Raw genomic sequence first — 12,501 nt, 5'->3', positions numbered from 1 at the left:
GCTATCTTGCATTGTAAAGTCTCCAAAGGCCTTGATCAATTCAGTCAACAAGCTGTGACTAAGATGAAATGCCAGTGGGTACCTACCATTTTTGTACCTATTTAGAAAAGTGCAGAACAAAATTCATAGATATGGGAGAGAGTTCCTGGGAAGGTCTGCTCTAGAAAACTGCACAGAAGTAGTAATTCTTTAAACAGGGGAGGGGGAAGGCTCAACTAATGAAGACAGGAAGCTTTTTTAATGGGGTTATTACGTATGTCTGTCACAGAATAGTGATTGAACTCCCCAGTTCAATGTATTGTAACCTCTAGCTCACTAAATATTACTCAGCACCAGAAGATTTTTCATAGAGATTACAACTGAAGGAAGAATTGTCTGATTGTAGTGTTTGGTTTTGCAGAAGCCACCTCAAGCTCTTCATATTGGCCTGCTGTCACCTGAGCAGTAGAACCTCAGATCAGTTTATACCATGGTGACACACTGTACTCCAGGATGCTTAATCCTGAAAGAAACATCTAAAACTAAGGATGGGAGGTTGCCCTACTTCAATAAGCAAGGCTTCTCCTCTGTGACTGTATGGGTAGTATGAGATGTACTTTTCTGTGAGGATAACAGAATTCAAGGCTCCCCTATTTCTTCTGAGAATTCTGCATTTTAAACTTATACCAGATAAACTGTTGGTAGATATTGAACCAGAAATAGTTCAAACTTTTCCTTTCCCTTCTCCTTTTATTTATCATCCCACTCAACTGGAAGTGTAAAAGGAATCAGTTTTTTTTTTGTTGTTGCTGTCATCTCCTTCCCCCCCACCCCGAATAACCTGTTTTTTCGATGGTAGAACACTTTTTTTAGAAAAAAAGTTTTCCATTCTGGGAAAAAAGCACTCTGAGTAGTAGATCCTGAAAAGAACTGAGTGAGAACTGGCAAATACCTCATCATGTTTGAAATATGCTACTGTAAAGGTAAAGATCCTACTATACTTTCAATATTACAACATATTTTGAGGGTATTTGTACTACAAAATAAAATACTGCATGTGCTTGCTTAATTACTGTGCTCTCTTACAATTGTAAGCCAGCACATTGCATTTAAATATGTTTGCTGTAACTAGCAGTGAAATGCTTTCCTCTGGAGGCTCTGTACATGGATTAAATGGGTGCTTCTAAGCTTTGAATTTTAATCTGTAAGCTGTTCTATGTGTGTAGAAAAAAAATTATCTCATTGAAGAACCTTTCTATAAGCACAGAAAAATTAATCGCCTTAAGTGTTTTTACGTATTTTATTGTCACGATTGTTAACAAAACGCCTTCAAAACATTCTGTACATTTCAACCTATTTTGAACTGCACTGCCCATTATATAAACGTACAGGTATGGATGCCATGATGTCTCTGTACAAAGATGTACAATATGTACAGTAACATTAAATGCAAGCTGTGCAAGGTAAAGTCTAGGCTACAGATTCATGCCACTGGTTAAAACAAGGCATAGAACCACAGCTTCAATCAGTTCCACGTGTGCAAATAAACAAATCAATGCAGGTATATATTAATATTAGGAAGGAGTAATTAGATTTGCAAGCTCAGTTCAGCTAGAACAACATGCCACCAACTGGAAAAAACAACAGGACTGTTCCTGTTAACTTTTTTCCACTGCACTGCTTTGCTGGGTTGATCGAGCTTTCCAGGTCTCAGCTGCTACTTTTCAGTTGAGCTGAGGTGATGTCAGAAGATCGAAACTTTGGAAGACACAACCCAAATTTATTTTCTATACCAGCAAATGTAGCTGCAGCAAGTCTGTATCCACCTATGTGCTCAGGATTGACAGGAGGAAGATCTGAAATTCGAGTTTTTGGTGGGGGTTCTGATCCAGAAGGTTTGCTGTTTGAAGAAAAACAAGAAACAAAACAACTTTCCTGTATTTAAAGTGTTTTCTTAAGCCTGCATAAGTTCATGAAATCTAGACTAAATACTTAAGGCTCGCGTCTGGGGATGGAAGACTGTTAAAGCTGGCCTTAATGCCCTTCTATGGACAAGTCAAGTTGGGTTCAGACTACTACTTAATGGGAAATCAAGGACAAAACGGAAGCTGCCTTTTTACTGATAGATTTGGAAATTTGTTTAACTTCCAGTGATGGGGAAATGGACAAAATACCTTTTTACAATGGGAATACAAATTTTACATGTTCTATTGAAGTAAATATGAAATGGTTCTTTAATCTCATCTGTTCGGAAGTAGCATGCAAGTTTGTCTTAATTGTGTAGGATGCGGAGATGTTTTGCATACTGCCATTTTAAGTACAAGTGCTCAAAGTGACCAAGTTTAAGTGGTCCCAGGCATGAAAAAAAAAGGAAGAGATTGAGGGGTTTTTTTGTTTTAAACTTGGCAGATTTTTTTTGTGCAGACTAAAAAGCAAATATTTGACTTACAGGCCTCCAAAATCGACATAGAGCCATCTCTGCAGAAGTTCATAAGTGACCAGAGTAACACCAAACTGGGGTGAAGATCTGAACACACGAGCTGGTAAACAGTACAAAGAAAAGAATTTCCCAGGAAAGAATCTAATGTTTTGGGCAAGATGTTACATTTCTCAGAATCAGGCTTTGTAAATACTTGTAAATAATTTTAGCCTCTATCAAAGCAAGAGCTAATTTTCAAATTCAGGGTCAGCCTTAATATTTAGAGTACATTTCTCACCTCCAGCTCCCTTCCAAAAAGCTGAAGCCCCTTCTTCCCTCAAAATCTTTCTAAAGCAGTCAATAACTCCACTGTATGTTGTCTGACCAGCGCGAGCTGCCACTTGCAGTCTTGTCTTGATGACATCAGCAGGGGTTACCAAAGAAGCAGCAGGCACACCTTTTAGAAGAAAACTACATTTAATTCGCAGAAAGAATCTTGTAAAAGATGAAACAGTTCTAACTGAAAAATACAACTGCAAGCTTTAAATTTTTTTTGCAAGGATTACTAAAACTGCAAGTTCTTAACACTAGACGCTAATACAAACTGTTGTGCTTGATATGATTGAGTTTCTCCTAAAGTTAAAGGCTGTAACTGATAGTAAAGAAGAAAATAATAAATGTCAACAGCAATTCTCTCAACTTCTTCTAGTGGTCTGTCATTAACATAGTTTCAAAAAGATAAGAGGCATTTTTAAATTCATACTTATGCTATACAAGAGATATCCATGGCAAAAAAATAGTTGTGCAGCCTTACTGACTTTGCTAATACCCTACAATATATTTTGCAAATGATGCAGATGATTGATTTGGGAACTTGAATCCTACACATCTGTTTACTGAAGATGTTAGTAAGAAAGTTACCTCTTAAAATGCCTGTTCTACAGAAATATGCCTGCCCTGCTGTTTGGACTGCTGTGTAGGAGAATAGATGCTGCTTACTTCAAGAGGCAAGCCATAAAAAGACTGAGAACAATGGAGGTGTTTTACAAGTCTGCTTAGTACCAACAGCATGATATTAGCCAACAGTGATAGAAGAACAAGTCTGCACTTCCAAGACACCACTCTCAGCTTTCTAGTCAAAGGAAAGGAGAAAGTTTTCAGAAAGGGACTCCACAGTTTGTAACTGGGCTGAGATATTTCTGAATACTTTTGAATGTGGTAAAAATTTCATCCTTCTGAAAAGAGGAACCCTCTTCTGTCTTAAAATTTTGAAAATTATTTTGACTTCTGTTGGACTTTTAAATTTGGTTAACATTGAAAAATTTAAGAAATTACTGATTTGCATAGGTGATCTTAAAGGCAGAAGTGTCACTGATCAACTCAGGAGGTTTTAAAGGGAAACAGAAGCAATGTAGTTCAGCTTACAAGCATGCACTAATAGCAACCATATGCAGGTTTTCCTTTACAGGCAGATAATGTTCAGACTGTTTTCTTCCCTTGCTGCACATGTGTAACAGGAATAGACTGAGCAATCAGGAAACTGAAATCTGCAATTCAGAAAGGCAGTCCTGTTCATGTTGATTTCCACATTTTTATTATGGTTCATCACTTAGTATGAATGACCCAGAAAAACTAATAAAACAGAGAGGAGCTCTGAAGTCTGCAATCTCAAAATCAAAACAGCAATTCTTTAGATGAGATACAAGTTAAATAATATTATTTATATGTGCTTTTATCACTACAGTAAGCTAAATAATTTTCCTTTTCTGGCAGTTCTGTATTACCTGAGAACAAACAGGGCTATGACTGTGTTACTAGTTTCCTAACTTGTCTGTCCCTTCCCTCTGGGACAAGGAACATACCAACAGGCAAAGGGCAGGTGTAGCCAAGCTCTGTACCAGGTACAATATGGGAAACTGCTCTTTACACACGGATGGCTCATCACTCGTAGATGTAGTGATTCCTTACGGCTGTAACAAGTAACAAAAGGTCTGTTCAGCCCCAAGGTGTTTCTAAACTGCACAGATTCCACCACTGAATTGTTCATTACGGAGAGGCTGCAGATACCTGGTTTTCATCCTAGTGACCTAGTCCTTGGCAGTGCAGAATCTGGCCCTTTGTATCCACACTTGTAAATATCTGCCAGTACAGTTCATACATCGATTATACCATTTGCCATTTAGTAAAAACAACTTCTTAGCACAGCTGCATATTGACTTTATATCAAACATTTTTAAGAAGACTTAAAATATTTTAAAATTCAGAATATGATACATTAGCTTCTTTACAAACTAATGCCCTATTTTTAGCACTTACATTTCAACAAAGTTTCTTCTCAGTTATTCAGGAATCCAAAACTAGGTAAGTCATTTTCTTCTTAGCTCTTATGATCTCTCATTTTATGTTCATCAAAGATTCAAATTAGCCTTCAACTCTGAGAGCACAGTAACAAGTAAAACCCCATTGAGACAGACAGATCAAATTTGACTACAAGTTGCTGAGCTACATTACGCTGTTTATCCACATTATGCAAATGTAATTAGCTCTCATCAAAATTACATTGCCTCCCACTAAGTATAACAGTGATCAAATTTAGATTAAATCAGATAGAATGGTACAGTACCCTTCCTTTATAAGGGGCTACTGAATGACTATTAAATATTACTAACTGAAAGAAAAAAAAAATTACTTCTAGAGAACATTTTGCAAAATTACCTGCAATGGCTCCAGCTAAAAGGAGATTAAGCCCTCCCACATGGCCATCTTCATCAGCAAGCATCAGTTTACTATGAGCATAAACAGGAAAGTAGATTGCAGAAAAGGGAATGTCTCTGAGGAAACATGCTTTGGCACCCTGTCACACAGAAAAGAGACAATACAAATACATTTCATAAATAAGCTTAAAACTGATAACCAGCAAGCAGACTGAGCCCAGGAAGTACCAACTTGTTTGATCTACCAGGTTAAGTAACAGAAAATAAAATGCCTCAAGAAACTGAAGATGTAAGGTTGAACACATCTAAAATAAGTTTCTAGAGTGAGGAAGAGTTGAGGTTCATATTTGATTTGGGTAAGTAGTATGTGACATCAATCATCAGTACTTTGGATAAATACCTTCTACATAAGATGTGTCCAAATGTGGTGAAGGAAGTGACAAATGTCTTTTTGTCTTGCTGACAACACTCCACAAGCACAGAAGTTGCAAGATAATTCCTTGTGTGCCATTTTTCTCACCAAACACAAAGGCACTACTAAAGTATCAGTAAAAACTGTTAAGACCTCATGCTGATCTTCACTGATCACCATGTGGTTGACTGAAGAAGCTGAACTCAAAAGGTAGCAAAAAGAGGTAAATCGCAGTAAAACTGGAGCTGTTTTAGTAAGAACAAGTATAGGGAGACAAAAATAGTGGCCCATAATCCTGCCAGGAGTTGCTCCTGGTCACCAACTGGCATATAAAAGCAGAACTTTTTATACTGTATAAACAATGGAATAATTGCAATAAAACTTACCTAATCTTCTTTTAGTAATTTCAGTTATCAGTTTGTTACCAACTAAAATTGCTTCAGTACAAAGCTCAGACTAGCTCTTATATATCAAAAAAATCTCAATTGCATACCCTGAAAGGATGCATGTTACAAAAACACCACTCCTTGCCTAAAACCCCAGCTGGTATACTCCAAGCCAGCAACCTCCACACAGAGGACCCTCCTGAGGCCAGTCACTTCACAGTTACATTAACAGACAGCTCGTATTACAAAACCTATATAGCTTAGCACTGATGGAGTAATCTGTTCCTTTGATTATTTTCACACAGATACTTTATGGCTCTAGAAGTTGTTCTTAAGAGTTATTCACAAATAAGAATGCAATTTGAAAGAACAGCAGAATGTGTGGTAAGCTCTCTTACTTAATTATGGCAAACACAAAGGGTAATTTTGTGCCAGGTACCAAACACCTGTGAACTTCAGGAAAGGTAATGGTCATGAATCTCATCTGCAGAACTCACAACAAAAGCTTCAGCTCCAAATGCAAATTTGCATATTTTTATAGCATTATTGCAGGTCTATGGACGAATCAGGTAAAATGACATCTGTAAGTACCTAGGTAATGTAACTGCTGAATTTACACACTACCTCTTGCACTGGTAGAAATTCAGGAAGAAATACTCTTCCTTGTTTAAGAAAACTAATAGCTTCTGCTCCATTACATCTGATCTGTAATGATGGTAGCAAGTATACCTGCGGGGAAGGAATCTCTTGACTGGCATTCTGCTGAAGTACGTACAGTACAGAATGGGCTTTTCTTAAGTGGAATTTGTTATTGACAAATCCCACCATTAACTTCTTAAAAATCTGAATCCTACTAAACTCCACTACTGTTTCACTGCCATCAAATTATTAAGACAAAGAGAATATCCTGCTGTAAAGACAACAATAGAGATAACAGATTCAAAATAAACATAAGAAAAACACAGAGGGAAAGCTAAAGAAACTTCTCACAAAACCCCACCAAATGAAATGATTGGTGCCAGAAGCCAGCAGGTCTGCAATACTGGGCTCCCTGTAGCTTGGCATAAAAGCCCAAAGGATAGAATGGGGGAGTATTTTTTTGTATCCCACTGCCATTAATATAGAAGTGGGTTTTCTTCAGTTTTCCACTGTGGGGCTGCCCTGCAGGAAGAGATTGGTTTTAAATTCAAAAGATGTCTCTCTTTTAAACAGGTTTTGTTTCAACAATGTAAACATCCAACATAAAACGATGAAGCCACTAAACCCAGAAATACGTACCTTATAAAGACCAAGAAGGCCTAAATCTTTTATAACAGAGAGAGCACTGACTCTGGGTCCTGTAGTAATTTCTCCTGCTACCTGCAACCGAATCTTTACAATCTCCAGAGGATTAGTGAAGATGACCTGGGAAGCTCCTGCCTGCAAACCCCAAGAAAAAGAAAGTAACTTGCATTACTAGGATGTGTAGAGACAATTTGAGTTTTGCAAGGTGCTGAGTCGCTTAATTTCTCACTTCACTGTCTGATATTGTCATGTAAAAATACATGAGAGATATTTAGTAAAGCACCTGTCTGGAAGTTAAAAATCCCTGAATTAGAAATAATGTGTTTGTATGAAATAAAATTTTTACATTTACATGTTTATAGTCCACAGAAGTGGATTAATTACATTGGTCCCTGCTTTTCTCCTTGACATCACTTTCTAAAAGTTATGGCTGTGTTTAAGTCTTTTAGATAATACATGAAATGTTAAATTAAAATAATCATTAGACTTGTGTTACTAGAGCATCAAACACATACAAGAAGACCTTATGTTTATTCAGCAATAATCCATCACCAATGTGTAGACACATTATTCGCATTTAATGGTGTAATTTTAAATTATTAGAAAAGTTGTTTGAATTTGTTTAGCAGCCTTTAATTGTCCCAAGGGAAAACAAAATATAAAATTTAAATAGGAAGAGTAACATTTCACAGTATGGTAGCAGATAGAAACAGGAGTCCTATCTTTCTCTGAGCAGAGCATGAACACATTTTACAAGCAGGAAATACTTTGTTAGATGTGCTGAAGGACCATCTTGCAAACTTCTTAACAGTGTTGCAGAGCTGCTTCAGAGCTGCTTTCTAAGAACTACATTTCAGATTTGAGAAAGATTCAGTTTGACAGTTCAGTTTCAGAAGCAGGTAAACCTGTTCAAATTGACATGTTTTGATTTCTCGCTGGTTTGCTGTAGGTACTACCATTCACTTCTGGAGAAGTTTGTGGTTCATCACAAAACAGATAAATTTTACTAAGCTTCTTTTTTCCTCTCCTTCCTAAGCCACCTTTTTCCATATAAAAATAAAACTACTTCCTTAACGTTTATGGCATATAACCAACTTGAATATAGCCCACTTTAATGAGCATTTCTCCCGTCTACAGGCTCCTCTTAATCCTGATCTATTCCTCCAAGCCATCAAATTTTAGTGGAGGAAAAAGGTGAAAAGTATTTGCAATTAAAACTTTTTTCCACTTCTAAATTCCCAGGAAATAAACTCTCTTTGTGATGCTGAGGGTGTCTGTGTGTGAAATAAAATCAATAGTCTGCTACAGCACCTCCTGGACAGCATGCATGGTATTCTCTGCTAATGGATTCAGAACTAATGAAAGCTAATCCTTTCTGTCTTTAGCATAATCTTCATCTCCCCAGCAGCAGGCAGAATAAACTTGAAATTAACCCTGAAGCACGCCTTAGAAGTTGGCAACTTGAATTATTCTAGATTTGAGACGAACACTGAAAACCTCAACAGCTCTTACTGGGAATGATCAAGTGTCTATGGGATGGGAGGGCATGAAGCATCAAAACCTTCACTGACCAAGCACCTGATATTTCACTAACTTTTACTGAGCACACTGCCCTCCTTTTATTGTATTTATTTACTTCACTCAATATGGAATCATTGTTATGGCTTTGCTGAAGCACTCTGACCCAAACAGTGGGAGATCAACCCCTGCTTTTTTCATTATCTCCACTGTATTAGTTGCTGCCTTTAACATTTCCCACTCAATCAGTCTAGGTTCTTAATCTTTATTTCCTTGCTTCTTCGTCTTGCTTGGAAAAAAAAAAATAATAAAATCAAAGCCTACATTTCTGGGGACATTTATTGCAACCATCAGGAAGATCACTAGAACTCCCAGACCAGCCAAACTGGTATCTCTGTTCCTTAGACTTACTGCACTTGTGTTTACTCAGTTATCTGACACCACTTGTGTCCAAAGCCATTCTTCAGACTCTCTTTAATCTCACCTTTTCCTTCCCAGTTCATACACACCTATGCATGCAAGATGAAATGGCTGTCCTGCTAGGCATAGTTCCAATGTAAGTAAAATTTATGAAATTTGCATCTGGCAAGTTCTGTTAAACAACAATGTTTTGCTTGTATTGCATTAAACAGAAAATCAAATTACATTTATCGTTTCCCTGCATCATTTTAAAAGTAATTTTAGTAGATAAAACACAAAGCAGAATGCTCTTACTACCCAACAGAACCAACCACACAAAAAAATTCAAATAACTTTAAATTTAGAGGACGCTAGGAATTAACTCCCTCTAGACAATTACCATCTACCTGCCTATTAAATATGCATTCTTTGTTTACACATACGTGAAACTCCATTTTTTATTTTTAATGTTCTAAATCAACACATCCTGCCGAGCAGCTAAAATAACTCTTCCTATTTGCCTAACGCCAACCACAGAAACACAAATAGGCCAATTTGTAAACATTTCTATTTCCTACCCTGAATTCAATCTTCCTGCAATTAACATTCTCCTTTCCTAGGTACACAACTGCCTACCTTTCTATAAAAATCAGAAATGAAAGGGGAAGACTCTAAACACAACACATTTTAATAATTCAGTAGCAATACTAACTATATATATATATACACACAATGTTACACATTCTATATAGTTAACACAGAATCATATCACAATATTAAGATTAAAATATTACTTTGTCAGGTTATTGAGCAAAATAAAAGGAAAACCCTAACATATGCTTATATTATCAGTAGGAAAACATTTGAAAAGCTCTTTGATTACATTATCACTTTGAACATTGAGCATGTATAGTGTTGACAAACTTTATAAACAGGCAGCTTTATCAAAAAGAGATGCAGTTGTCAAGTTAAATACTCCCTCTACATGATATGTACTTTGATCCAAGTCTTGACTTCTCATACTCTTCTACACAGAGCTTGGCAAACTTTTCTGCACAGTAGCAGTTTGATTCATGAGAAGAAGAGCACTGACTTCACCGGAGTTGTGTGAATGCGTTAGGTCCTTAAACACACTGCAAGTCCAGTAAAGACAAGTATTGATTCAATACAAAACATGTAACACAAGAAAACTTACTTTTTCACCGTCTTCTTTTCTATTATTATTATTAATGCAAGGTTGGGCTTTTTCTTTTGTTTGTATCAAGTAAATGGTTACTTATCTCTGTGAGGAAGAATGTGTGATGCTGAGAAGTGCGTTGTCTGGGGAGACGAAGAAGAGCACTCCCAGGAGAGGGTGCAGAGGAAAATGACACAAAGGACCTCCAAGTAAAAATGATCTGGCAGTGTGCAGGGTTGCATGAAAATCCCCATGCTATTGTGCAAGTCATTCACAATCACTGTCATTCTTTTTCAAAATATCTTACTTCAGCTGTCAGCTTTGCTAAACACACATGTACGTGTATATGCACACAGTATATATTGCGGTCCTTGAATTTCTTTTGGAGAAGGTGCACTAAATCTAGATTTACTCCTCTTCCCACCCCCAAAAAAACCCCAAAACCTCCCTTCACACATAAATTACAACAGACACTTTAAAAAAGTTGACAAATCTGTTTCTGAATGGAGGTTATTCATACACATCAAAAATACCAGCAATAAAAGCTTCTACTTAACCTTAATGTCATGTAAAATAACTCTACAAGGAGCAAATAAAGGAACTAAATCTGACAGCAAAGGTTATGAGAGAAAAGATGTAGTTGAGATCCCACAGCAAACGCCCCATGACATGCCAAAGGCTGAAGGAAATACACAAATGACCCCGCAACATGAGACCTCTTGCCCTTTCCAATTCCACCCGAGAGGCATATGCTACAAAGGGGGAGAGGCCTACTTCAAGCCCTTCCTTCCTTCCTCTTTTGAAGCCACCACATCCTGGACCACAACTATATCCCATACAAGCAGGTAAAATATGTTACTTTAGACAGTCAAAACATCAAAAGAACTTACACTTCTTTCTCAAGGCAAAGCTGTCATTGCTTGTGCACCTACAGTAATCTTGCTGTTTCTAAGAGTGAATTTTTCCCTAACTTTAAATATCCACAGTTGAGATCAATATAGAGCAGCAAAGTTTTAATATACTTTAAACAAATAGAAGGAGAATTAAAGAAGTAGACTATCTTAAAGATTTTGAAGGAAAACTACTTACATATGTAATTCTGTATTTCTGTGTTTGTTAAATAAAACCAGATGCATTTAATTTTTTTAAATAATAATTTTACATATTCCTGTTTGCCTGATAAGCTTATAAATACGTTTGTGGGTATCAATGTATAAACACTTATGAAAATTATTTTTCTATAAATACAGCAAAATAGTTAGACTAAATGTTATATTTAACATTAATACATATAGGATTTTTAAAATCAGAGATAAATTTAGACTCCAGGGGTATGTATGTGCAAACATACACACACCCTCCACCCCTAATCATCAGCAGATGTACTGCCTACACCTCCAGCAAAGGTTCTTAGACCTTTTCTGCCTGGCACCCCACGTCCTCTTCCTTCTTGCAGCATGATTCAGAAACATCTTTCTGATAAAATAGGATTCATCCATTCAAAACGCTCAGCACCGTCACCGTGTTGATGGGAAGCATCCCTTTTTCTGCTGTGTAACTCATAGGAATTACAGCTCAAAATCACAGCATCTTTGCCTGTAACAGTACTCATGAATCATTTACATAGCATTAGATGTCTACTTCAACATCACTTCCCAGCTGAGGACCTACAGCCGCCCTGCAGCACCTTGCTCTTCACCATGTACTCACATGCGTCATGCGTGTAAGTTCCTTTGAGAAGCACTGTCCGTATCAGGTATGCGCTCTCTGCTTCTCCAGCTGCTGCGGAGACACAGGAAAGCATTGCCAAAGCCTCACTCAGTCCCCTGCAACTCAAAGCTAATGGTAGCTGGAAGCTCCAAAGGCAGGAATGCAGGCTAATCACTGAATTACAATGAAATGTAATTCGATTAATTACAGTAACAGTAGGGAAAGAAATTGTTTGCCATGAACATGCCTAAGTGCAGATAGCACTGCTGATGATTAACAAACCAGTATAGTCTCAGAAAGGCAGGAAGACAAGGATATCAGTTTCCATCAGGGATCAGAGCCCTTTCAGTGACAGGTATGACCTGACTGCTGTAACTGAGCTGCCCCATGTAGCTGTCCTGCAGATTTCAAATACACATACAGCTTGAGAGCAGCTGGGAATATTTGGGCTCTGACAGAGCAGACCCTCTACTTCCCAGTGACATTTACATTGCCCAGCAGCG

At 37.3% G+C, this 12,501-nt stretch overlaps 1 protein-coding gene across 1 annotated transcript in view; it reads right to left on the bottom strand.

The window, feature by feature from the left end:
* Positions 1 to 1,265: 1,265 nt before the first annotated feature.
* Positions 1,266 to 12,501, bottom strand: part of SLC25A12 (solute carrier family 25 member 12) — a 47,844-nt gene continuing 36,608 nt past the window's right edge. Inside the window, exons 14-18 of the mRNA XM_054381414.1 lie at positions 7,189 to 7,329; positions 5,114 to 5,252; positions 2,697 to 2,855; positions 2,429 to 2,519; positions 1,266 to 1,879 (exon numbers count right to left, since the gene is read on the bottom strand). Of these exons, the coding sequence (XP_054237389.1) occupies positions 1,690 to 1,879; positions 2,429 to 2,519; positions 2,697 to 2,855; positions 5,114 to 5,252; positions 7,189 to 7,329 (720 nt within the window). The 3' untranslated portion in view covers positions 1,266 to 1,689. The remainder of the gene's footprint in view (positions 1,880 to 2,428; positions 2,520 to 2,696; positions 2,856 to 5,113; positions 5,253 to 7,188; positions 7,330 to 12,501) is intronic.

This window comes from Indicator indicator, chromosome 5, assembly GCF_027791375.1.
Source record: "Indicator indicator isolate 239-I01 chromosome 5, UM_Iind_1.1, whole genome shotgun sequence".
Classification (NCBI taxonomy): domain Eukaryota; kingdom Metazoa; phylum Chordata; class Aves; order Piciformes; family Indicatoridae; genus Indicator; species Indicator indicator.
The sequence above is the reverse complement of the archived record's forward strand: the minus strand, read 5'-3'. Positions and strand labels throughout refer to the sequence as shown.